At 48.4% G+C, this 26,083-nt stretch overlaps 3 protein-coding genes and 1 long non-coding RNA gene across 7 annotated transcripts; 3 read left to right on the top strand and 1 right to left on the bottom strand.

Moving 5' to 3' along the window:
* Positions 1–6,261: 6,261 nt before the first annotated feature.
* Positions 6,262–10,161, top strand: HOXD10 (homeobox D10). Its single transcript, XM_051786610.1, has 2 exons — positions 6,262–7,066; positions 8,459–10,161. The coding sequence occupies exons 1-2, from the start codon at positions 6,325–6,327 to the stop codon at positions 8,734–8,736; spliced, it is 1,020 nt and encodes a 339-aa protein (XP_051642570.1). The 5' UTR covers positions 6,262–6,324; the 3' UTR covers positions 8,737–10,161.
* A 951-nt stretch (positions 10,162–11,112) lies between these two features.
* HOXD9 (homeobox D9) lies at positions 11,113–15,456 on the top strand. 3 transcript variants are annotated; one of them, XM_051787141.1, is made up of 3 exons: positions 11,113–11,377; positions 12,763–13,365; positions 13,776–15,455. In XM_051787141.1, exons 1-3 carry the CDS (start codon positions 11,374–11,376, stop codon positions 14,015–14,017), a joined length of 849 nt encoding a protein of 282 aa, XP_051643101.1. In that variant the 5' UTR covers positions 11,113–11,373; the 3' UTR covers positions 14,018–15,455. The 3 variants fall into 3 exon arrangements, with proteins under 3 accessions (XP_051643101.1, XP_051643099.1, XP_051643102.1); XM_051787142.1 differs by lacking the exon at positions 11,113–11,377 and adding an exon at positions 12,428–12,579; XM_051787139.1 differs by lacking the exon at positions 11,113–11,377 and having other exon boundaries at positions 12,421–13,365; positions 13,776–15,456.
* A 99-nt stretch (positions 15,457–15,555) lies between these two features.
* On the bottom strand, positions 15,556–18,429 carry LOC127471273 (uncharacterized). Its single transcript, XR_007904610.1, has 3 exons — positions 18,016–18,429; positions 17,657–17,857; positions 15,556–16,654 (listed from the first exon to the last, which is right to left on the bottom strand). It is a non-coding gene; the product is annotated as an uncharacterized LOC127471273 (long non-coding RNA).
* Positions 18,430–18,594: 165 nt separating this feature from the next.
* HOXD8 (homeobox D8) lies at positions 18,595–20,729 on the top strand. Of its 2 annotated transcripts, XM_051788067.1 has the most exons (3): positions 18,595–18,878; positions 19,158–19,305; positions 19,898–20,729. In XM_051788067.1, exons 1-3 carry the CDS (start codon positions 18,765–18,767, stop codon positions 20,191–20,193), a joined length of 558 nt encoding a protein of 185 aa, XP_051644027.1. In that variant the 5' UTR covers positions 18,595–18,764; the 3' UTR covers positions 20,194–20,729. The 2 variants fall into 2 exon arrangements, with proteins under 2 accessions (XP_051644027.1, XP_051644026.1); XM_051788066.1 differs by having other exon boundaries at positions 18,623–19,305.
* Positions 20,730–26,083: the final 5,354 nt, after the last annotated feature.

Consider the following 26,083-nt stretch of genomic DNA (forward strand, 5'->3'; position numbering starts at 1 on the left):
TCGCTACGCTCGCACGCAGGGAAGGCAAAAGTGCCAAGTCAGTCAGGAAAAGCCCGAGAATTCCAAAAATCGAGAAAGAGAAGAAGAGGGAGGCATGACTAAAAAAAATTTTTTTAAACACTTTAGCAAGAAAAACATAAGTGTATGCCTTTGAACTTCCAAAATGTCAAGGTCATCACCTTTAACCTTTCTGAATAATTAGGCGCCTTAAGGTTCCTCTGTTATTTTCAACCACCACCCACTCTCTGTCTTCCTCTCTCCCTCCCTCCCTCTCTCTCACACACACGCACAGCCACACACACACTTTTTACCGCATAGCTGGCCATATTAGCAAATGCATCATAACGCAAAGAAAATCCCGGCTGGGTCGAGGTGAGCTCTCGGCGGCGTGCAGTGAGCGTGCCCGGCTCCGGTCCCCGCCAGCTGGAGCACAGGGGGCTCCTCACTTCCCTCTCTTTCTCTTCCGCACCCTGGGAATTCGACCCAAACATCTTCTTTCTTTCTTTTTCTTTCTTTCTTTCTTTCTTTCTTTCTTTCTTTCTTTCTTTCTTTCTTTCTTTCTTTCTTTCTTTCTTTCTTTCTTTCTTTCTTTCTTTCTTTCTTTCTCTTTCTTTCTTCCTTTCTTCTTCTTTTTTTTTTTTAATTATTATTGTTATTATTTTTAACTAATAAGAAAAAGAAGGTTTTTGCTTAGAAGGAAACAAAAACGTGGGCTCTAGGAAATGCCTCGTATTTTAGGGAGAAAGACAATATTTCTATGCAGGTTTTCTGCGGATGTACTTTTCCCCACAAAGACCATTAATTAGAAATACGCGAAGTCGCGTGGAATTCCTCCTAGAATTTTGCCTGACCTTATAGAAAAATTCTTGCGTGTCTCCCGATCCTGAATCCACAGGGCGAGAACGAGTGATTTGATTTTTCTCTTCCTTGCAGTGCTTTAATAATCTCTCTCAGCGTATTAATATGCCTTCAAAATGCTAAGACACCGCAAAAGCAGGCCGCGGAAACCGAAACACCCTAACATTCATCTTACAAAAATGCTCTATGACAGCAGTGTTAAGTTGCTATTAAAAAATAAAAGAAGAAACCCAAGATTGAGAGCAAATTTAGCTGAGGAGAAAGACCTGGAAGAGGAGAAAATTCCCGGTGCCTGGCGGGCAACGGCCACAGGAGGGCGCGCCCAGGCGCTGCAATGCCGCAGCCTCTGGTGCTCCAGTCTCTTTTCCCCCTAATAATAATTCCACTGCTAATAAAATATCTAATATATAAGTAACGATAAGATTTCAGGGCCTTCCAAATGAGAAAATAAAGCATCAAAAAGATTTATTAAACAAATAACCCATAACCGTGACGTGCTGGAGAAATATGCCATTTTAAAAGAGTTTTTTTTTTGGTCATAATCTTTTATAATACATCCGAGCTTAAAAAAAAAAAAATAAAAACCCCATAATTTTAAGAAAGAAAAAAATCCAAACCCTGAGATATTCAGAATTCATTCCCTAGAACGAAAATCTGTCCTTTAAGGAGAGCCTTAAAGCGGGTGAAACAAAAGTAATGTAGAACCACGCGTTTCCACAATTTATCTTTGATTCTTACTCGAGATTTTTCTTAAATAAATCGCTGGATACAGAAAACATAATGTTAAAAACATATTTTATTTAAGGAGAGATTAACGTTAGCTCCTGGGAATGTTTATTTTTTTAAAGACAGACAGAGAGACTAAAGAGAAAAGAAGATATTATTAATATTCTAACATCACCTTGCCAGGTATTGCTGAATGAAATCCCACTCTTTAAAAGTACTATGGAGTTCTATTAAAATGAAAGTAGAGATTAGAAAATTAAAGTGAAGGTTATGAATTCCCTGGACATTCTCCAGCGACAGAACATGTTCTATCTTTTTGGTTATTGTTTTGTTTTGTTTTATTTTTTCCCTCCAGTGTGCACTTCTGATCAGAATCTGAGGAAAGAAAGGATTTCGCTGCTTTCTGCTTATTTGCAGAATTCATCAAAATCTATTTCATGTGTGCTTAGCCATATTCCGCGTTTTTTAGAGCCCCGTGTCTCATGAAAGCATTTGTTGGCACTTTGTCTGCTGGGTTGTTGGGGTATTTTTTTTTCAGAAGTTCATTGTTAACACTTTCCTAGAAATAGCCTTTCTGTCGGTAATAAAACGGCATTGTACAATCTGAAATCCTTGGGATCCCTGACGCCAGAGGTAGCCCTTGCAGGCACAGCCGTATCCCGGAGGAAAACCCATTGGTCTCTCGGTGGAGATACTCATTTCGAGGGGGAAATGTTTAGCGAAGTTTTTGTGTTTGTTTTTCTTGGCATAAGAGTGCTCCTTGCGAGAGCCCACACCAACCCCAAGCCCATCAGGCTTCATACGAGGTGTTTTAATCCCTCGCAATTACGGTGAGGCCGATCTCAGAGCATGTAAACGAGTGATGGGAGCCAGGATGTGTGTTAATTTAAAAAAATTATATATATACACCAGAATACGGAAATGCCGCTTTCTTCTTTTTTTTGGACCATCGTGTAAATGTAATGATTCTGTCTACAACCTCTTCTACTTTTCCTTTTTATCCTTTTCTCTGTTTAATTCCTTTAGACACAAAAGGTTGTGAGCTATTTCCAGATGTCTTTGGGCTTGTCCTTTACAGAGAATGAAAAGGGCACTTGCTTATTTTCCGATTAAACTATAAATGCGGCAGGAATATGCCGAAAGATAAATGTGAAGCCCAAATACCGAGGCTGAGGTCTAGATGGGCGACCAATCTACACCGTAAAATCTCATCACACCAGATATGCATTTTGGTGTTCACAGAAATATAGAAATACAATAGGGGAAGGGCTGAGGCTTCGGGCGAAGCTGAGAGTACAGTCAATGCTACGGTGCGATCCTTACGCTCAGAAATAACACCTTTGAAGAAAAGGCCAGCGTGCTATTTTGTTTATTTCATAAGCTTTCCTATTTAGGGAAACGCATAATGTCAGCAGTATGTCGTGTCTGTCCCCCGCCCTCCGTCAAAAAAAAATCCAGGGAATCTGAACCCTCAGCCCAGACGCCGACTCTTTCTATGAAAATATGGCATATAGAAATCTGGGCAACGTGACAGTTGCATTATTAAAAGAAGAAAGGGCACAATATCGTAGCCAATTTTTTTCTTAAATAAAACTATTCTTCGGTCTCCCTGCAATTTAACAGTGTGGCATAAAATATACAGTCTGCGCGTTTAAATACACTCTAAATAAAATGCTGAAATCGAGTAAATCAAAGGAAATTTACTAAAAACTTCCTGGGTTCCAGCCTGTTTTTAAAAGAAGACATTTCTCGCAATACCTCTGTTACTGAAGGCATCTGCAAAATACATAGTTTCTTTCGTACTTCTCTCCCATCCCCCTCACATAATGAGACACAAACACAGCAAATTGCAACTATGAGAATACTCGGCGCAGCTGAGACAAAAAATAATCATATCACCAGTAATAAGGTTTAGGAAGATAAGGCAGTGAAAATTAAGCCCTGCTGCCACGTCTGGTAACCTCCAGTTTTTAGCCCTGACATTTGCTAGAGGAGAAAACTGTAATGTCCACCTATGCTTTATTACAAACAGTAATTTACATCTGCATGGACCCATTGGTTGGGGCATTTTTCCACCCTCGTTTGGAAAATATGGGGCTCTGAGAGCAAAACCTTTATATTAATGTAGATTATATATCTCATTTATTGCACAATATTGATTTATTTATTAATGTTAATTACTTTATTCCATTTTAATATGATTTAAAACAATAGTGACATTAAATGCCCAGAGCCTAAGTCCCCAGTTCCCCAGTGGCTCTCGCGTGTTTATTCAACTTCTATTTACATCAAACTTAAACTTTCTACTGTTCATTTTCAATAAAAAATTGCTGCTCCTTTTTAAAACCCTCATGATTTACCGTGAGGGAAGGGTCTTATGGAGCCGTTTGCCAATTCCGAACACAATATTTAAATTATTATAATCTCAACAGTCATCTGAGTTTCCGTGTAGTGACATGCACGAAATTAATATTTTCAATTACAAAAAATCAAAGAGCCCTCAAGTCTAATCAGGAGTCCAGAATTCAGCTCTTCCAGCAGCAGCAGCAGCGAGGTCAGTGTGGAAAGCAGCTTAGCATTTGCTTATTGTTTTAACTTTACTGTTGGGCGAAACCCGCCGCAAACCTCTGGGCTGATACTTCAGCTGGGATTTTTCTGGGACCCCCTTTTCTTACAGTGTAAATAAAGATTATGAAAGAGCCATTTGATGGGCATAAAATTCCTGATTAGATTTAATAGTCAAGTCTTAAACTGCGTCAAGAAAAATAGTATTTTGTTTCTTTAAACTCTGTGGGTTGTCCAGGCTGTTGTTGAAGAGGAGGAAATTGCTAGAAGGCGAGGGGGGGACGCGGCGCTCGGAGGGAGCTCGTGGGCTCAGCCGCGGCTTCTTTCCCGGCTCAGGCGAGTCTTAGCCATGGCTCTGATCATGATCTTACATGGCAATCGCGCCGCAGCGCCCGTGGCTGCGCTGAGCCCGCGGCGGCGGCGAAGCGTGCCCGGGTAGGGCAGGGGCTGCGCCAGGCGCAGAGGATGCCGCGGAAAGGGCTCGCGAGCAGCGAATATTGCGAAGGTAATATTGAAACTCTCCGGCAACCCAGGAGCTGGAGACTGCAGCTATAAAAGGCACTGGCTCTTAACCTGACAATGATGTTGTATTTGAACAGCTGCGATAAGGTTTTAAAAGGTCTGTCTCATTGCCACCGCGAAATTTTAAACAGGGTTATTGTTACCAGCAGCGTAAAGTGTACGGTAAAGTGCAAAATATCCAAATGTCAGGAAACAGAGGAAAATTCAAATCCACGTTGGTGGAAAACGCTTGTTTGTAACTGTGTGAAAGATGCATTTAAATTCTCTTTTAATCCTTTCAAGTGCTGACTGCTCTTGGGGATTTGAAAGGGTGTTTTGATGGTAGAAAGGCCCAAAATAAGCAGGCGAATGAATCCGAAACAAAAATTATCAACAAGTTCACTTTGTGTGGATGAGAGTCTTTGACAGCATTAGTCCCAGATAAGAAATACTCCAATCTGAGAACACTTAAAAAAAAAAAAAAAAAAAAAAAAAAAAAGATAAAGAGTAATAAACCCAGTTTCTATCGCCACTATTTAAAATGTAGTAACTGCGGTGTAAATACGACTAAGAAGTGGGAGGAAAAACAGTAAAACAGGTTTAAAACGTTGGGACGAAAAACTCTGGACTACCACGTAGACAGTTGCTGTTGCCTTCAGTTGGTTGTTTTCTTGTTGTTTGTTTGTTTATTTTACAATACAGATGCATTTATCATTCTTAAAAAAAAAAAAAAAAAGAAAAGAAAAAGAAAAAGTTACTTGAAGGAGTTGCATTGAGGATATCGGTTTCTATGTTTTTTAATGAGCAGTACTACAGAAGGAGAAATTATCTTTTTGGTGCTTTCGGTTTCCCGAGCAAGTGAAACCCCCACTTTTTTTACTTTTTTCCCACCACCCCCTCTCCAGGCGGTCTGGAGAGAGCATTGTAAAATAATTTGAGGAATGTAGCTTCCCTATAAAATTCGAGCTATGACAAAAGTCCACCTTTTAATATTTGACGATTTGTGTTAAAACAAAAATTGACCTTCTCGGTTAGCAGCGAGGAAAAAAAAATCAATAGTATAATTTTCAATAATTCATAACGTGAACGCCATTATGCTAAATCTTAACTATTAATCTTATCCTTTACAAAGTCTCGATTGATTTGTTAATAAAATATCTTCCCGTGCGCGGCAACAGAGGGTATAACTCTTGAAAAAGCCTCAGAAGCAAGAAAATTACCGAGTAGCCCGAGAATGCAGATGAGGGGTTTTTATTGATCGCCCCCTGATTCTCCTTAATACGCATTAATAAATCCCGCAACCTTTTGTCCCCCGCACTTGTCAGCGGCGGGGGGGCCCTCGGAGGGAGCCGCGGCGGTGTTTGCGCGGCGCGGGGGGGGCGCGGTGGCGCGGTGGCGGTGCGGTGTCGGCGCGGCGCGGAGCGGGCGCGGTGCGGCGGTGCGGTGCCGGCGCGGGGGCGCAGGGGGCGCTGTTGACCGCGGCGGGGCGCGGCGGGGCGGCGCGGCGGGGGCGCGTCAGCGGCGGGGCGCGTCAGCGGCGGGGCGGCGGGCGCTGCCATTGGGCCCGCCTGTCATGTGGTAGCGCGGAGGCATCCGCAATTACAACGGGAATGTTTTCCTAGAGATGTCAGCCTACAAAGGACACAATCTCTCTTCCTCAAATTCCGCCCCAAAATGTCCTTTCCCAACAGCTCTCCTGCCGCTAATACTTTTTTAGTAGATTCTCTCATCAGTGCGTGCAGGAGTGACAGTTTCTACTCCAACAGCGCCAGCATGTATATGCCACCTAGCACAGACATTGGGACGTATGGGATGCAAACCTGTGGACTCCTTCCGTCTCTGGCTAAGAGAGAAGTTAATCACCAAAATATGGGTATGAATGTACATCCTTATATACCTCAAGTAGACACTTGGACAGACCCGAACAGATCTTGTCGAATAGAGCAACCTGTTACACAGCAGGTCCCCACTTGTTCCTTCACTACAAATATTAAGGAAGAAAGCAATTGCTGCATGTATTCCGATAAGAGATCCAAACTCATTTCTGCAGACGTCCCTTCCTACCAGAGGCTGGTGTCTGAATCATGCCCCATTGAGAACCCCGAGGTTCCCGTCCCAGGATATTTTAGACTGAGCCAGACCTACGCCACTGGGAAAACCCAAGAGTACAATAATAGCCCTGAAACGAGTTCAACTGTAATGTTACAGTTAAACCCTCGCGGCAGCTCCAAACCGCAGATATCTGCTCAACTTCAGCTGGAAAAGAAAATGAATGAAAACCCGAACAACCAAGACAGCACCGCTAAAGTCTCTCAAGTGGAAAGTCCCGAGCCCAAGTCCACGTTGCAAGAGGAGCGGAGCTGTCTGCCTGAAGGCTCCGTGTCCAGCCCAGAAGTCCAGGAGAAGGAGAGTAAAGGTCTGTATTACCGAGTTTAAGCCGTGCCGTGGTGTAACTCCAACATGCCAGCACCATAAAGCACGCTCGAATATACTAACGAGCATCACAGCCATCACATTTAATGCTAAGGAGTATCGGGCTGCAGGTGCTGTCTCTCTGAAGATTTTGGCAGGCAAAAATGCCACACCAAATGGTCCAAACATTTTCCGTAGAGATCTGCCTCTCCCGTGCATGCAGACCGCCTCTGTGATGCGGGGAATATAGCCGTGTGCTCCCTAATGCGCTGCAACAGCCAAAAGCAGCCCCATACCTCTAAAAAAGCAGGTCTGGAGGTTGTAAAATACGACCACCTCAACTTTTTCTCTCCTAGTATTTCGCCTTTTTTATTTTTTTCCGCTGAGCCTTACTGCGGTTTGATTGCATTTAAAGTTAATTACTATCCTCTTAAAATAGGTGAGGAATAGGTGCTACAAGGCTGGGTAAAGTTCGAAACAAATGCACAATGAAACCAGCAGTCTGCTGTCTGCCTGGTCCAAAGGTTGAATATTTCAATGTGGTGCTTTAGATAACCTTAGATTGGTCCAAAAGTGCACCAGTCTTTTGAAATGCTTTTGAAAGCTAAGGGCGGTGGTAATCTGATTTTATTTTCCCTCTGAAAGTGCACCAGAGCCTTTCTTTTGAACGGCGTGTATCGAAGAATCCAAAAACGGGATTTTTTTTCTTATCAAAATGTACTTTGCAACCTCCAGGTCGATTTTTACCCTAAGTATGCATTAAGAATTGCTTTATCTGAATTATATTTAGCAGCCCAGGTCTAGGCTGATGTGGGACAGATTTATTTCTGGTGGGGGGAAAATAACTAAAAGGAAAATGGAAAAAAAAAAAATCCGAGACAGAGGGTGGAAATTTCTTGTATATCATTCTGGCTGGGAAACTGTCTATATCTGTTTATAGGTGTGCTCGTGTGATTCAGCTGATGTGTGTGGGGATGCTGCTCCAAAATAGAGTGTGAGACTATTTTGTAATTGGAATATTTTGGTGGCAAGTGTCGTGGGAGCCCGAGGCGGCCATGGCGAGGCTAGACCCGTTAAGATGTGTTCATGGGGCGGATAGCAGGTTAAATACTGTTGAAATGTTAAACGCCGGCCGAAAACTTGAGAGACCCTTACTGGCAGGGGCAGGAGAGCGGGGCGGCCACAGAGCAGGGTGCCGTGCGTGGGGACGGGCGAGCCCAGCCTGGCAGCAGGTCCCCTCCCTGTGCCCACACCTTACCCGAACCGTGTTTAATGCCCACATCCACCATATCTGCCAGACACTGCACAGGAGGGGTCATGGCCAAGGGTACACTCTAACAGCCTGAGGTATTTTTGATTTTTTTTTTTTCTTCTTCTTCTTCTTTGATTTTGATAGAGGAAATCAAGTCTGATACTCCAACAAGCAATTGGCTAACTGCAAAGAGTGGCAGAAAGAAGAGGTGTCCTTATACTAAACACCAAACACTGGAATTAGAGAAAGAGTTCTTATTCAATATGTATCTCACTCGAGAGCGCCGTCTAGAGATCAGTAAGAGCGTAAACCTCACTGACAGGCAGGTCAAGATTTGGTTTCAAAACCGCAGAATGAAGCTCAAGAAGATGAGCAGAGAGAACCGAATCCGGGAACTGACCGCTAATCTGACCTTCTCTTAAACCCTAACCCCGGGGGGACACCAGTGAGGAGTGGGCACAGCACCGCCACTTGCTAAAAGCAGGAGAGACTCTGGCAAAACCCGGCATTTTCCAGTTTTTTGTTTCGTTTTGTTTTATTTTCTGATAGAATGTGACTCTTCGTCCTTCTTTTAGCGCTGCAAGTGAATATGTATTACTATGATGAGTATATATAAAACCTAGCACGTGTAATTTATTTTTGTTCTCATCGTAATGCAGGGTAACTATTATTGAATATTATCATTTGGTCTTAACTTATTGGAACTGTCGAACATCCAAGCAATGTGACTTTTTCATGTTTTTACTAACAAAATGGTATTTATGTGGGGCTGTTACACGGACCATAACATTTTGAGTACATTCAATACTTTCAGAAAAAGAGCAGGGGGAAACTGGGGGCGGGGGGAAAGAGAAGCACATTATAATGTAACTATTCTCGCAAATGAACTTAGAGATTGTCCTTCGTAAAATGGAATATTTCCTTCTTCTCCATTGTAGACATTTCCTTGTGGTGCATATGTGGAATAGTAGTCGTTCAGAAGCAAACTGTCCTTCTTGTGCATGTTCTGTTTGCATGTATAATGCAATAAACTCTGTAAACTACTGCGGTTCCTTTGGTTTTCTACAAATGTTTAACGCAGAGATCCAGGTTGGTGTCCTGATCCTTCTCTATCCACAGCTTTTTGGACTGGTGTACCTTCTTTACCGTATTCTGGTCTTTGTGTGTGTCTGCCTGGTTTTCTTTCTTTCTTTTCCTCCATTTTTCCCCCTTCCTTTTTTTTTTTTTTATTTTTATTTTTTTAGGGGTAGAGTGGAGACTGGGCCGGGAAATCATGTAAACCTAATCAATTTATAAATGTCTGTAAACAATTGATTCATTGATAAAATGTTGTGTGATGTTCACAGTCTGACAAACTGAATGAAAAAAAAAGAGAGAGAGAAAGGAAAAAAAATGTTGTAAAATATTGTGGCTTAAACAGGGCGTCCTCATCCAATCAACTCGTAAATGGTAAGTGATAAAAAAATCTTTCTTCTACAAGCTGTCAGGAATATGTGTGTCATTTTATTTGACGTTCGTATGTTGATTTAAAAAATATCAGTCACTGCGTGCTTGCAATGTGTAGGCTTTGATTTCGTGTCTTTGCTCGCTAAAAAAAGAAACACAACAAAAAAAACCAAAACAAAATAAAACCCAAACAACTCCAAGAAACACAACAAATGCAAAGCTGGGTATAAGTAAGTGTTAAGGAGCTCAGGTTTTGGTCGGCTCAAGAGCTTTCAGAAGATGGTGAATGGAAAAATATTCCCTCAAAATGTTCCCAACATCTGGCAAGGCCGGCTTTTTTGAGCAGAAATGCTCCCTAGCCTGCTTACAAAAGTACACCAGCCTCTTCAGACCTGCTTTTGTCACCCTGCACCGTTTCTGTTTGCTCAGAGCTTGTTTTATTTCGCGCAATTCCATTTTAGTAGCACACATCCAGTTAATGACGTTCACGACTCTTAACCCTTTCTGTACATAGCTGAAAAATGTTATTAGCAGGGCTCTGCGCTGGAAGCTGAGGAAGGGCATGCGTGTGTGAGAGCGGGTGAATGCCCGTGTGAGCAGAAATACTAAGGAGAAAAGCAAATGTCTTGCAAATGAACATGACTCCAAATTGAAGTGCAAATACTTGGACATACTTTCACCTTCAAACGGTACTGGAAAAACAGCATGGCTACTGTTGGCGCTGGGAAATCAGCTCACTCACAGTCAACGCCCGTTCCTCCTCTAAACTGTTTCTAAATCAAGAAATTAAAAGCAAGATAGTGCCAATGTTGTCCTACTTGATGACAGATCCTGCTCATAATTCTATTGGTGGCATTCTGTTTGCTCTCTTGCCGCTGATATTTAATTTAAGCCAATACTTCCTCATGCTCACGTTTATTCATAGGGCAGAAGTATATATTCCTCAAAGCAAGGCATAATCATTTTGAAGCTGCGAGAGCTGCAAGCACTTAGGTATTTTGTGCTTGTTGTCCTTTCGAAAACAGCAAAGCGATGCCCCAAAAAACTATTTATATATTGCATACATTTAAACGGCCTTTTCTTTTCCTTTAAAGATGCTCGCTACATCACCAAAGAAGTTTCGGCAGTGGGAAGTAAATTTCTGACTCCATACCAAGTGTTTAACGTATATAAAAAAGGAGGCTCACTCTAATATTCCTACTTTACCACCTTGTATCTGTGTGAAGCGAGGGCAAGTTCTTCGCCATACCACAAACCCTGCTTCTAGAGAACAGTGTAAGACAAGTTATAAAATCGCAGAAGAAAATGCTAAAGTCAGATGACCAAAAAAAAAAAAAAAAAAAAGGAAAAGGAAAAGAAAAAAAAAAAAAGAAGAAGAAGAAAAGGAAGAAAACAACCTAAGAGAGTAATAAATCATTAAATAAACAGGAATTTCAGTCCCTTCCTCATAACGGCCCGCGAGTAGGAAGTGTTTTCCCAGCGCTGCTGTCCGTGCCCCCGGCGGGCTGTGCTGAGGGCTGTGCTGTGGGCTCGCCACTAACTCTCTACGTTTCCTCCAGATCCCGACACAGCCACCATCCCTCGCCCAGGAGAGCAGGCGTGGGCAGAAGACCATGGGTAATTCAGTTTTCTATACTAACCGGGCACCGTTTCTCTCGGGGAAGAAAAACCAGGCCGGGAGGGAGGAGTGGGAAGGGAGGGGATGGAAAAGAAAGCAAAGTGGGCACGTAGGCATTGAACGTGGCTCCTTCTGAACTAGGGGCGGAGGAGACAGCTCTGCCGGCGAGCGGGGGTCAGCGACAGCCCCGCTCCCCTCTGCGAGCCAGAGCCTGCCCGTGGCCCCTGTCCCTGCCCGCGGCCGCCGCGCTGCCAGTGCGGGGCCAGGCGGCCTCCTCGGGACTACCTTTGCCCGCATCCCTCCCGGGCCGCACTGGGCTCCGTAACGGGGCTATGTTGGAGCTGTGTAGCCCCAAAGGCCCGCAGATACAGGAGCATGTGTTCAGCCACACGTCAGTTGTGCTCGGAGACACAGGCTTTGCTGTTTCCATCCGTCCATTTTATTAGGGACACATTAATCTATAATCAAATACACCTCATAAAATTTTTATTGAAAGGCATAAAATCATTACAGAGGTCTTCCACCTGTTTTAAAACAACACAATGGGCATCTCTTTTTAAAAGTGTATCCTTTCTATGGAAACTTTCTGTCCGGGGTAGGGGGAGCGGATAATAATACCCGCACATGCTCTGAAATATGGAAGTACCGCAATGTGCTTTTACTGTAACATTTTCCTGTTTTATGAGAAGTCGTTACAGTCCCAGCTTGCGATGGTTTGTTTTTACAGGCAAGAATCCCCCTTTCCCAGCGGGTTCCCTCAGCAGCTTGGAGTGTGATTAGCAAGCCAAGGCTGTTGGATTTATTTAAACACCCTGTCTCTCATTGATTAAGAAATGAATGGCAGAAATCACTCAAAGGAGGTGAAGAAATAGTCCGCACCCGCCACGGCCGTGGGCTGCCAGCGCGGCCACGCCCGCCGCGCCCCGGGCAGGCAGGGCAGACAGGCGGGCAGCGAAGGCGAGCAGGGCGGGAGGGCAACTAGGGCAGGCAGGCAGGCAGGCAGGCAGGCAAGCGGGCAGGGCAGGGCAGGGCAGGGCGGGCAGGGCTGGCGGGCAAGCGGGCAGGGCAGGCGGGCGGGCGGCCCCGGCGCGGTGTGGGCGAGCAGGCGGTACAGGGCGCTGTGCGGGGCCGCTGTTGATGATGATTTTTTTTTTTAATCACAGCAGCCCCAGTTTAGCGGATTGATTTACTCGCAGTATTGGTAAATATGATCACGTGGGCTCCGCAACCAATGGTTGAGGGTTGCAGTCTGCAAAATACTACGATTGTTCTCCGGGAGGGTATCATATACAGTTAACAGTGTAACCTTTTATATGACTAAGAGGGGAGCCTAAAATGTCGTCTAGTGGCACCATAAGTAACTATTATGTCGATTCTCTCATAGGCCATGAAAGCGAAGAAGTTTACGGGAGTAGATTCGTCCAGGGAGGTCACAGTGCGACCTCCAGGCCATCAGGTGTTGCAGAGAGTTCAGATTTTTCCTCTTGTAGCTTTGCACCAAAATCCACGGTGTTCTCCACCTCCTGGTCCGCGGTTCACCCTCAGCCGTCTGCGGCAATGACCGGGATCTACCACCCCTACATGCACCAGCCCCATTTAGGGGCAGCCGACGCTGGCCGCTACGTGCGCTCCTGGATTGAGCCCTTCCCGGGCTTCCCGGGCGGCGGCGGCGGAGGCAGCAGCAGCAGCGGCGGCTCTGCGTCCAGCTCCGGCTCCTCCAACGGGCGCCACTACGGGATAAAGCCGGAGACGGGAGCAGCCGCCTCCTCGTCTTCCTCCTCCTCTTCCTCCTCCTCCAAAAGGACTGAGTGCTCCTCGTCTCGGGAGTCCCAGGGGATCGGTGTGCCCGAGTACACGTGCAGCTCCTTCCTCCAGGAGCCCCGGGAGAAAGCGGCTGCCGGCAGCTCCAAGGACCCCGCCGCTTGCAGCCACAACCCCAGCCCGGGCAGCGATCTGAAGGAGGAGAAACAGCAGCAACTTGACCCAAGTAAGTAAAAAAAAAAAAAAAAAGAAAACAGAACAAAACGGGGGGAGAGAGGAATAGAGGCAGAGAGAGAGGGAGAAAAAGAAGGAAACAGAGAAGGAGAGAAAGAAAGAAATTGCCCCTTTGATTTATTGCCGAAACCTGTAAGGCTCGAATGTGCAAAACTGATAGTTTTACTAACCTATAAAAACGTCTAGACGCCTAACCCAGCGCAAGCAGCAACAAGCACCCATAAAAGACTCCACATAACCACCTACCATCAAGACATCATTTGTACAGTAAACAGACTGGGGCATTAAGGCTTTTATGATAATTCCTCCAAAGTTGTGAAAACAGTCCATCCTTCGTTAAATTAATTTAACGACCTTTCTCTCCCCCCGCCCTCCATTCTCTATATACCTCCCTTCTTCCAGATAACCCTGCAGCAAACTGGATCCACGCTCGTTCAACGAGGAAAAAGCGTTGTCCCTACACAAAGTATCAAACTCTGGAACTGGAAAAGGAATTTCTCTTTAACATGTACCTCACCCGAGACCGCCGTTACGAAGTAGCTAGGATTTTAAACCTCACAGAGAGACAGGTCAAAATCTGGTTTCAGAACAGAAGAATGAAAATGAAAAAGATGAACAAGGAGAAAGGCAATAAAGGAGACTAACGCTGGGGTAGAAACGCAGCTGGGCTTTATTGATTTAGTTTCGAGTTTGGGGCTTTTTTGGGATGAGTGTGGGTTTTTGGTTGTTGGGGGTTGTTTCGGTTTTGGATTTTTTTTTGGTTGGTTTTATTCTTCCCCTGCACCCTCAACTCCCATACATTTCTCCTCCCGCACCACTCCACCCCAGGGACTTTAAATCAATCTGGTCTTTTTTTTTTTTTTTTTTTATTTGGGTAGAAGTGAAACGTGGTCTATGTCATGTATTTTGCGAAATTTTGTCTTGCTCGCCAACGTGTTTTGCAGAGTCGCTTAAACCACCCCTCTTCCTTCCCACACCGTTTAGATGATGATATTGTGAGTGCACGTTAGCTTTGGGAACTCTATCTGATGTTAAATGTTTGACATGTTTCTTAAAAGTGATGTAGACTAGATAGTTATTTTGCCAAAATAAAGGTAAGGAAATTAACTATAATTGCGATAATAAAATATATATTAAATTACAGCCACTTAAATCAATGGGGGTTGCTGTGCTGTCCACGATTTATTAAGAGGAAATCTTTCCCAAACCTCTGCTTTCTAGGTCTGAATCCTTCGCAATAGATGCCACAGCGAGGCCACGAGCTGTCCCCCCCCCACGCCTTTAGTGCACTATTAGGAAGTTGTCTCACCCTCGGAGCCGCTCACCACAGGCCTCATGCCTCCTGGTCCCCCGGCTAGCTGCCACCCCTGCCCCCGGTGACTGTTGTATTAATTAACCACTCCGTGTCTCGAACTACGGACCTGTTGTAATTGTTGTCAGTTATTACACAATAAAGTCTGCCGTGACCGAACGACAGCGCTGCAGTGAGAGGAGAAATCTGTGCGCCCCTCGCGATGCCCTCTGCGCCGCCGACCCTGCCACGCAGCCCCCGCAGGCCGAGCGCGACCAGGCCGGGGCCGCGGGAAAGCCCGGCCTCCGGCAGCCGCTAAGGCCAGAGGAAAGTCACTTTTCCTCCGCTTCGCCTAATAGACATTTGCTGTTAGAGGTCAGGGCGGAGAGGCTGGGTAGGTGCGTCCGCCGCCGTACCGTTCCCGGGCCTCAGGTACCAGCGCTCTTTCAAACGTTGGCGATCCCTTGGGATCATGTAGGAGATATTTCCACATGGGTCCTTCAGGAGCCAAGGAAGCAAAATTATGCCTATTCGCTTAAACATTATTTTTTTATTCCTTTTATTTTTCTTTGTCCCCTCCTGGTGGGTCGCTTCCAGTCTCTGTGCTCTTAAACCGGGAGGCTTGGAAGCTCCGGGGGGACACGGCTGCTGCCAAACGTTCGGCTTTGTTGGCTAGAGCTCATTTAGCAACGCGCCTCATGCCTTCTGCATTTATAAACACACATGACTTTATCAAGATAATTGAGATGAAGTTCATTGTAAAAAAATTGCTTTGTTTAAAGAGCAACCATTAAAATGAAGGACCCGTAAATATTTACGAGCAGTTCGGTTAATTCAAGATTAAGGGGACAGCTGAGAGACCTGGTGTTTAATGTTTTTTACCTCTGTAAAAAAAAGAAGGGGGGAAAAAAGGCAAAAGCAAGCACTGCCAGGAAAAGGTGTTGCATTGCTTCCCATCCATTGTCGAGAAGATACCTATAATTCTTTTAAAACAGGAAGAACTGAGGTATAATAAAACCATTGAGATGGCTAGACGTCTGGACCTAATGAGTTTACGATATGCTATGGCACTTTTCTTTGAAACCACCTTATTTTGATGTTTGTGTTTGTTAGGGGGGAAAAAAGGCAAAAAATGCAGACAAACTAGGTCTTAAAACCTTGGACTATAAATTTCAATATGTCAGCGTTGGGCCAAGGCAACAGACTCAAAAAAGACCCGAAGGTCATGGAACTGAGAGATTTTACAAAGTCCACTTATTTGTTGAAATGTATTTTACCGGATATTCTACAGCAATGAATTCTACGATGCCAGCCTCTATATTTTCGAAAATACCCATAGAGGGGGATGATCTATAACAACACGTAAACAATATTCTTCTACACAACAGTCCATTATGTTGATTCCAGCAGAGTCTCTGTTAATAAATTTTCACCAAACCCAAACCATCTTTTTAGTATTTTATATCAGGAAGATTGGCAGATTTTACCTTGTGTTTTTTTTCCTTTTGTTTACCTGTGTTTAATATGGCGTACGTTTATTTCAAAACAGCAGAAAGAAAACCAAGCGTCTCTCTTGAATGACAGAATGCAGTTCTTCTATGGAAACTACTTTTACTATCAAACTGAATAATTTAATTCCTACCCTTTGGTTGTGTTAATATGTGTTTGCACATATGCACAGTCTCGTGCACACGCATTATACCGAATAATTCACAGGCATGTGTGGTGAAGGAGGGAGTGAACAAAGATTCATCTTTACTTTCGTTTACATAAATCAATTCATAAATACATAAAAGCAAGGGAAAACAAAACAACATCTTCAAGACAAAAACTTATAACTCTGAAACTACCACACATGGAGAATTCGTGGTGTAATATGTGGGGAAACATGATCGAAAACGCGATAGCAGGCATCTTCAAAGCTCAGGCGTCCTTTCCTGGTTGCCATGTGTAAACGAGGCGCGTTCTTTGTATGCAGTTCATTATAGCTCTGACAAAAAAAAAAAAAAAAAAAAAAAAAAAAGAGGGTCACCGAAATGTGCTAAGAAAATGGTACTGTAAACACTTAACGACAAAAAAAATAAAAAAAAAAAAAAAAAGGAAAAAATAGAAGAAAAAGGAAGAAACCCAACCCAAACCCAGGAAAAAACAGAAAGCAAAGGAACGGTCGCTCATCACCGGCCCCACCGTTCGCGCCTGTGGCGCGGCACCGGCCGGGGCAGGGGCGAGGGGCCGCGGGCAGCGCGGGCAGCGCGGGCAGCGCGGGGCGGGGGCGCTGCTGCCGCTATCGCCGCGCGCCGCCAGAGGGCGCCCGCGCTCCACCCGAGCGGCGCCGCCGCGCCCCGCGCAGGGTCCGCGCAGCGCCCCCGGCCCGCGGAACCGCGGCCCCGCCACCGCAGCCCCGCGCAAGGCACGGCGCTGCCCCGCGGAATTAACGCCCCCCCGGGCTGCGCATGAGGAGGGGCGTGGGTCTCTGGCGCGGATGTGGGAAGCAGCCACTACCCCTCGGTGCCCCTCCGCAGGGTGAGGCACTATCGCTCTTCTGCCGCTCCCCCCTGCCTGGCCCGGCCTCCTGCCTTCCCGTTGGTGTCTGGCGAAGGGCATTTGCTGCTGGCGGTCCGTGTAGTACCAAAAATCCATGTGTGTGCGTCCCTAGGCCTCTCCCGCCTCCCCCGCCTTTCTCCGGGCTACATGGGGGTCCCTAAGCCTCTGCAAGCTCCCAAAGGCGGGCACCCCGGGTCCCGGGGCCCCTGCCCGGGCGAGGGTGTCGCTGCGGGTACAGGCCCATCTGGGTGCTCACATGCGGGGTAGCCGGGCTGGTCAGCTGGACATAGCGGGTTAATCGTCATGGGGGCGGGGGTGGTGGTGGGAGAGCGGGTGTGATGGGGAAGGAGCCTGTGATGCCTTTTATGTAACCACAAATATTTTTTTGTCAATTCACATCAGATGGTCACACATGGCTCTGGCTGGGCCTGTATTATATTTCACCTACATTTTTCGTCTCTCTCCAAAATAGGGAGGACTCGAGCTCATGAGGATGTCTGTCCGAAAAGCTGGTTCCCACTGCAGGACGAAGCAGGGAAGAGAGGACTGGAGACGATGCCTCTTGGGGCGCGGGGGACAGCGGGGGTGGTCGGCCCGAGGAGCGGGGGCAGCGCCGAGCCTGCCGGGCAGCGCTTTTCTTCCTTCCTTCCTGCCGGAGAACAGGGCTCGCTTGTTTCGGACCGAGTCCCCGAGCGATACTAACCACTCACCCACATTTTTCTTTTTTCCCTCGGTAATGACGTCCACCAAGGGTGAAATGATGGAAAGTATATTCATAGGCATGATTTCCATTAAGTATCAATTAACCTGAAGCCTCAGCCATGCGTGCACAGCGTCAAGGGTAAATCTGCATCTCATTCCCCAGCGATCTGCTCGCCTGCAAGGAAATGACCCGGAGGGCCCTCTGGCAATGGGGCCCGGGCGCTGCACGCCCCTCGGGCCCCCCAGATGCCTTCACCGACATCCCCGAGACCCCTCGCCAGGCATCGGCTCCCTCGGAGGGGCTATGCCCTTGCCGGCCGGCGGTGCAGGCCGCGCTCCGGGCAGTACAGCCTGGGCGAGCCGGGCAGTGTTGCCCCGGGCAGCGCGCCCGCGGTTATCGCGCGGGATCTGCGCGGCCGCCTCGCCCCTGCGCGACGGGGGTTTCAGCAGCTCCTGGCGAGCGCGCACCGGTGGGGGAGCGGGGGTGCCGCGGCCGGGGTGGATCCGGGTAGGGCTGGGCCGGGCTTTTTTCTTGCCCGAGGAGCGGCACATGTAAACTGAAGCCAAAAGTCCCCCCTGAGCTCATGAGCGTGTGTGTGTGTGTGTGTGTGTGTGTGTGCGTGCGCGGGCTGCTGTGTGCCTAATAGGAAATAGTAAAAGCAGTGAGGCAGGTCATTTTGGGAGCGATTATAATCCAGTCCTGGTCACCACATACACGGAGAGCAGGAGCGGGGAGCACACGGGCCAGCGACGGCGGCGGCGGCATGAGCGCGGCGTAGAGGCACCGGCGGCGGCGGCGGCGGCGTGAGCAGCGCCCCGTGCCCGCGCCCCCGCCCGCCGCTGCCCCCTCCCCGATGAGCTCCTACTTTGTCAACCCGCTGTACTCCAAGTACAAGGCGGCGGCGGCGGCGGCGGCGGCGGGGGAGCCCATCAATTCCCCGTACTACGACTGTCACTTCGCACCCGAGGTGAGCGGCCGACACGCCGCTGCTGCCGCCGCCGCCGCTGCCGCCGCTCTGCTCTACGGGAACGGCGCGGCCGCCGCCGGCTTCCCGCACCCCGCGCCCGGCGGGGTGGGGGGCGGCGGCGGCGCGGCCGCGGACTTTTACCACCCGGCCGGGGGGAGCCCCACGGCCGCCTACCAGCCGCCTCCTCCTCCCCCCGCCGCGCCTCCGCCTCCTGCCCCCTGCAGCGGGGTTACCTGTCACGGGGAGCCCGCTAAATTTTACGGATACGATAACTTACAGAGACAGCAGATTTTTACGACACAGCAAGAGGCCGAGCTGGTACAATATCCTGACTGTAAATCGTCCAGTGCTAATATTGGCGAGGAACCAGACCACTTAAATCAGAGCTCGTCTCCTGCTCAAATGTTTCCCTGGATGAGACCACAAGGTTGGACGCAGTCAAAAATTTGCTTCCATCTCACGTCTGAGTTTGAAACTTTCTTTTCCTCCTCCCGCTTCTTTCTCGCTGACTCTCGCTCCCTGCCTCTGTCTCCCTCACTCCCTACCTCTCTCCCCGCGATTCCTCTTACTGCGGTGGCTTGCGATAATAAAGTGATAGAGTAAGCAAACAGAAACCTCTGCAGCAGGCAGCTACCAACCCAAGATTAGTTTTTAAGGCTGCGCCTCTCGAACCCTGAGGCATAGCTGACACGCTCGCTCGTCTCCCGTCGCCGCTGCCTGAACGGGAAGGGTGCAAGGTCGGGAAGCGGTGTGGGGAGGATGGAATAAAAGATCATAAAGTGAATCCGCAACCCCCCGTGCAGAGGAACAGCTGAGACACTTCGTGCATTTGCTATCGCTGTTTTTCTCTCACTTATGTAAAGCTCTAGACTCCTTCGTGCCCTCTGTTTTCTCTCCCTTTGGTTCTCTGGGGCTTCTCTCGAGGGATTCCAGAGGGACCGGAGCCCTCGCTCCCTGCCTACGCCTTGTTTTGAACGGCCACACCAACCTCCAAATCCCTATGTTTTTGTTTTAAACAGCAGCGCCTGGTAGGAGGAGAGGAAGGCAAACGTACAGCCGATTCCAGACTCTAGAGCTGGAAAAGGAGTTCCTATTTAACCCCTATCTGACCAGGAAGAGGAGAATCGAGGTGTCCCATGCTCTAGGACTCACCGAGAGGCAGGTAAAGATCTGGTTTCAGAACAGAAGGATGAAATGGAAAAAAGAGAACAACAAGGACAAATTCCCCGCTTCCAGACAGGAGGGAAAGGAAGGGGAGGCCAAAAAGGAAGCACATGATCTAGAAGAAGACAGAGCTGAAGGCCAGACAAATTAATTTTTGCCCTAAAACTCTTCGTGAAAGGCAATCAAAAATAACCAGGACCGTAGCCTGACATCTCGGTTCATCTGCCGCTGTACGTGATCTTGCCGTAGGACGAGTGACCCCGTGTCCCTCCACTTGACATTTCCTTTCTTCGGGTGCTTCACTTGTTTATGGCTTTATTTTGTTTATAAGCGTATTCAGAACAATCTCTAGATTTAACATTTCATCTACTTATTTTTGCAAATTTGATACAGAGTTTGTAGCAATAAATTTCTAATTATATATAAATATATATATATATTTGCAATCTTAAAAGATGGTGATTGTGGGAAACGACATAAATTTCCTAATAATAAATACCAATAAGCAAGACATTTAAGAATGCTTTATTAATCAAGATAAGTGCACTCGTACTATTTTAACTCTTGTTCTTATGTTGAATAAATTATATAAATTTAATAAAATTGAAGAAAATATCTTAGAAATATCTTTAACCTTCTGCTATGATGTTTGATTAAAATAAACCAAATTTATTCAATTATAAAGTGTATCAGCATCCCGATATCCTTTTTGTAATCCACTCCTACACTAACCTTCAGAGTCTCCACGGGTCTAGACTAACTCTCCCCTGCGCCTTTCCGCCGTCCGTCTTGCGATTCTGGGTGTTTCTGTGGGGTCTGGAACGGCACATTGCATACAAAACCTGCTTTTCGCTCGGATACTGCAGGGTTGTGATCGAGGCAGCGGCCAGCGAGGACTGCGGCCCCACCTGCGAGCTGAGTCCACGCTGCGAGCTGGCCCAGGAAGCCCCCGACGTGTGCACCGGGGCCCTGCTTCGCCTTTTCCTGCTCCCCACAGCGGGCTGCGGGGCGGCGGCGCAGGGGACGTTTGCCGGCTCCGCGAAGGCGTTTGCTGCCGGCCCGGCTGGAGGGAGACGGGCCCGGCGAGCGCGCTGGCCCCATTCCTGCCGCAGGGCTGCTTCCCACCGGCCGGGGCTTCCAGCCCCGTCACGCAAGACACGGACAAGCAAGGCCTAGCGTCCCCCGTGGATGGTGGACGAATAGAGAAATGGAAAGCTTTTACGGCCTTTCGTGGGGGTTACTAGGGGGCTTTAATGGCTAGGGGGTCCCAAAACTTGCGTAGACAGAGAGAAGGACCTTTCCCCCGCTAAATCATACGGCTTGGGCGCGTTTCCTAGTGAAGGAAGTAGCCGAGGAAAGAGCTTGCTGAACGATTCCCGCAGCCATGGGTGGAGAGGTCCGCTCCGATGAGTAAAACGGTTTAATTTCTCTCCCCCTCTGTCCTCCCTCCCTTTGCTCCTGCTTCGCAGCGGGGTCCCGCAGAGCGCGGTATGAAACAGGACGGCCGAGAACAGTCCTTTTTAGGAGCATCAGGCAGAGGGCCGAGGGATGAGATATAAATTCCTACCAAGATATCTGTGTCATTTTTCCCTACCGCCTGACACCCCCTGAGTGATGGTTCCATGAAAGAAATCGAATGGACGTGCCAAACACTGCGACAAACACGACATATTTCTATTATCTGCCCAGAAACGAGCATGCTCCCGGCAAGGCCGGGGCCGAGCCGAGGCCTCGCTCGGAAAATCATAGCAGGGTTCCGAGGAGGTGCCGGCTGCCGCCGAGTCCACCCGGCGCTGGGCCCTTCTGCACCCACCGCTTTGCTCCCGGGAACGCACCCGACGCAGCAGGAAACGCCGTCCACGGGGACTGGATTTGTAGGGCGGGTTTGATGCATTTCGTTTCCCTTCCTCTTCCCCCCCTCCCTGCCAACGAGGCAGGCACGTTTCCACTCCTGCAAAGCGCCAGCTCTAGAGGGAGGCACGAGCAAGAGAAGCTATTGTTCTTGGTTTTATTTAATTCGCCTCGTTGGTTAAAGGTTGTAAAGGAAGGGAAGCTGCAACAAAGCGGTGAAGTAAATATTTTGCTGCATGGATTTGCATAAATACACCGACACCCCTAGCGTTCAGGGAGGATTGGGTCTGGTGGTTGCGCGTTTAAAGAACACCAGTCGCAAGACGCGCAAAAAACCATCGCTTTTCAAAATAATACTCGTGCCGGCGGCACCAGCATGTTTGATGTCCGGGCAGGGCAAAGCCTCTTCCCTCTGCTGCATTTGCGGCAGAGGCTGGGCGCGGCATGGTACCGACGGGCCCTGCCGTAGGGAAAGCCGTGATGGTGCCGACCGCTGCAAACACGGGCTGCTCGCGAGGGGAAGGCACGTCGGAGACCTTTACACCCAAGCGGAGCACTTCTTAGGCTAGTATTTGTCCGGGAGAGAGCTGCTGAGGTAGTTGTTTTTAATTACCAGACAAAGGAATAAAATTAAAATACTCCTTAAGAAGTTTCCGTTAGCGTCGCTCTCCCGGGGCCGACTGGGAACGTAGCCACGCAGGCGAAAACCGACTTCCCTATGCGCACATAATTGGTCAAGGCCTAGTGGTAGCTGGAATCGTCCCTGTCTTACTCATTAGGGAAAACAAAACATCGTTGTAGTTGTTAAGGTATTTCCCCCCGTAGCCTGACATATGAATCTCTCCCTCGGTCTTAGTAGGAGGCTTGCTAAGAAAAAAGAAAACTGAACCAGAAACCGAGCAAGGCTCCCATGAAATCGAAGCCATCGAGCTCCGGAGCAGACATTGGGATTTTGGCAAACAAAAGCCGTAGCTGCGCGAGTCGCGGCTGGAGCGGCGGCGAAAGGTGGCCCGAAACGGCCACCGCGCGGATATACCGCGACTTTGGTTTCCGCGGATTTTCTCCATTCCCTAGTGCAGCAACTCAGCGCAGCCGTGAGTGCTGCAGAGACACCACGAAAGCTGCCAGTGCCTCTGCCGAGGCACACTCAGCATGGATGGGATATTCACAGGTGTGCAACTGCCTGAAGCAGCGTGTTAAAAAGATCCAACATTGATCCTACATCTTTAGGCGTGTTTACTTTTGTTAGCAGTTACAATCAGCAGGGAGGTCACGGATGAAGTGCTCTGGCTATTCCTTGAAACAAAATTTGAGCAGGAAACATCCACAGTATTCCGTCTCCAAGCCGAGCAATCCCTGTGGACAGAGGTCCATTTTTAATTTTTTAGAATGCTTTCTAGGAATTCCCTGATGGTGCCCCGGAAAGGTTTTATCGGGGGTGGAGGCACCCCGGGCGCCGTGACAGCGCCTGGCGCAACCTGCGGGAACCGCACACTGCAGGGTGGGGAAGAAGCTCGGACTATTTTTATGTCGGCGACGGCTTCCGCTTCAGTAGTGGGCGCTAAAACAGATGTGATTTCTTTTAGTGCCCGGCGGAGCCGGGGGGAGGAGGGGGCACGGGGGGGGAGTGGGGATGCGAGTTAAGACCCCTTTCGTTTGGGCAAGAAACGGATCCTTCGGCACAGTGCTCTGCCCCTCTTTATGCGGCTCTGCCACCTCTTGCCTCACTCTCCGCGGCCCGAAGGGCAGGCGGGACCGAAGACTCAGAAAAAGCGCAGCGCGAAAAAAACATGGCGCTGGGAAGCAGTATGTGCAAAATCCGCAAGGAATTGCAGTAAATTCCTTTTTGTTTGAAGAAAATTTACAACTTGGTAATAGACCTTTTTATGACCTATTTGGGCTCGTCATTGGCTGCGGCTGGTCATGTGCAGGCAGCGAGCGCTTTCATGGCCTTTTCCTGATTTCCCTGGCGAATTTCCCCCTGCATTCTGCCTTCAGAGAGCCTCAGCCCCTCTTTTTCTAACCTTTGTCTAGGCTGAGGTGTATGGCAGTCGCCCTCATGTTTGTGTCTCGCGCCCCCAAACCCGCGGCCGGTCCCGCCGCCTCCGTACTGACACTTTCCCGGCCCCGCGCCTCCTCCTCTCCCGCGCCCACGGAGAGGTGCGCGGAGACCCGCGCCCGCCGCCGCGTCGCATCCAGCCCCTCACTCCTCTCCCACCGCTTGATGCCCCCGCTGCCGCTATCTCCTCCGGCACACGGATTGCTACGAGGGTGCAGAATGGATTACGGCGACCCTCTCGGGCTCCTCCGCAGGCGGGCAATGCCTCGAACTGGTAAGCACTTAGCTCCCTTCGGACTGGTCGCCGCTACTCCGCGCCCGCGCCCCGTCCCGATACGCGGCACGGCATCGGCTCCCCTGTCCTCCTGTCACCCTCGGTCACCTGTACCTCGCGGTCCCTTGTTCTTTCTACTATTGCTATTACTATTACTATTTTTGCTGCTATTACTGCTGTTGTTATTGCTATGGTAATTATCGGTGGTGGTACTATTACAATCGTAGTCGTGGCCATGCCGCAGAGTGCGAGCGGCTGTTGCGCGCGGTCTGGCACGGGAAATGCGCCGCGGGCCGCGATGGCGGGGCGCTCCTCGGCATTCCGCGGCGAGGGGCAGAAGGCTGGGGCGCAGTGCGCGTAGGCAGTGCCTCGCCTGCCGGTGGGGTTTCTTCCAATAAAAGGCCTTCCTTTTTTTGTATACTTTCCCTCTACCGGCCTGAAGCGCGCCGTAGTTTGTTTTCCCCATGGCGGAAGGGCAGTCGCGTAACTTTAAAGCTTAACAGGTGTTTTCGCAGGAGAATCAGGGTCAGTGCTCCCGCAGGGGCGGAGGGCACGGGGAGGCCCCGCCGACTTGGCGGCTGTGCCCGGGGCCAGCCCCGGGAGCCCCCGCCCGCCCCTCCGGGACGTTTTCGCACATCCTTCTCCCCCTGTACCGCAGAGCCAGGGCTGAGGCTCCGACCTGCTCCGTGGGCGGCATATGGGCCGGGCTCGACAGGCGGGAGCGCAGACCCGCGGTACGGCTACTTACCCACGTGGAAAATATCGGGGGCTAAATGTGGCACGAGTTTTCGGAAAACAAACCAAAAACCCAACACCAACACCCCCCACCCCCCGATTTATTTTAAAGTATGCCGAGGAGATAGAACAGTCGCATAAACTATACCTGCACTACCAATATATGTGTATATATCCATATTCACATTATCTATATACATTTATATACCTCTACTTCTATCTGTAGAACACATATTCTTTAGAAGTACATTATTTTGAACGTATATACACATATTACTCATCTTCATTTTTCAAAATGTTACTGCACAGTAGAAAACACGGTGCCTGTTATTTGGCGTTCACATCGATGGTCGGTGGTAGCAATGCACCGTGCCATTGCTCCGCAGGAATTTACCGATCGCCATCTAACCCAAAAGCAGCCAGTTAATTAAAGGCAAACCAAAACGCCTGATTAAACAATACACAGTGAGGGTGGAAAGGTGTGAGTCGTGATCCGGGTACCTATTTTGAAGGCGCAGAAGAAATTCTGCTTTAATCCGTCCCCGAGCACCTCTCCAGCCTGCTAAGCCCGAGTCCCACTACAGTAAGCAATAAAATCGCTGTCCCCCACGCTTTCGTGTGTAAGCACTAGCCGACCGCCCTGCGCTGCTGCAGGACTTGGGGATTATTTGGGACAAATCGTTTTCAACTTAACAACAGTCTTCAAGAGTAACTTGGAAAGTATGCGCTGCGTTAGGTTTCACTCTTAGAATCCCTTCTAGGTGACAGTAATTGTATCTGCTTGGCTATAAATCTCTCCAAAAACTTCGGAAAATCTCGTCCTTGAGCTGTTTTGAAATTATTCGTTGCCTGGGGAAAAAGAAGAAAACAAAAGCAGGATGTTCTAACGAATTCTAATGTGCATGTGTGTGTCTGCGGGTTCATCTGGTGACACATACGGATACACATATGCATTTATTATTTCACTGGTTTATGTGGGAGTTCGGCTTTCCCCCCTTCTAAATGGCTTCCTTCCTCTCTTTCTTTTGCTCTTATTATTTCTCTTATTGACTGTATTTTTAAAAATTATTTATTTATTTATATTAGCATTGAAGTACACCCAGGTCTGTTTATGCTCTTGAA

The sequence above is a fragment of the Manacus candei genome, unplaced genomic scaffold, assembly GCF_025592945.1.
Source record: "Manacus candei isolate 608988 ecotype Guabito, Panama unplaced genomic scaffold, ASM2559294v1 h1tg000023l, whole genome shotgun sequence".
Taxonomy (NCBI): Eukaryota; Metazoa; Chordata; class Aves; order Passeriformes; family Pipridae; genus Manacus; species Manacus candei.

What these genes read in the sequence shown, in the direction of transcription:
- HOXD10 (XM_051786610.1), top strand. Translation starts at nt 6,325, where the DNA reads ATGTCCTTTCCCAACAGCTCTCCTGCCGCTAATACTTTTTTAGTAGAT. An exon ending in CCAGGAGAAGGAGAGTAAAG is followed by an intron (nt 7,067 to 8,458) that starts GTCTGTATTACC and finishes TGATTTTGATAG; the next exon opens with AGGAAATCAAGTCTGATACT.
- HOXD9 (XM_051787139.1), top strand. Translation starts at nt 12,714, where the DNA reads ATGTCGTCTAGTGGCACCATAAGTAACTATTATGTCGATTCTCTCATA. An exon ending in ACAGCAGCAACTTGACCCAA is followed by an intron (nt 13,366 to 13,775) that starts GTAAGTAAAAAA and finishes CCCTTCTTCCAG; the next exon opens with ATAACCCTGCAGCAAACTGG.
- HOXD8 (XM_051788066.1), top strand. Translation starts at nt 18,765, where the DNA reads ATGAGCTCCTACTTTGTCAACCCGCTGTACTCCAAGTACAAGGCGGCG. An exon ending in TCCCTGGATGAGACCACAAG is followed by an intron (nt 19,306 to 19,897) that starts GTTGGACGCAGT and finishes TGTTTTAAACAG; the next exon opens with CAGCGCCTGGTAGGAGGAGA.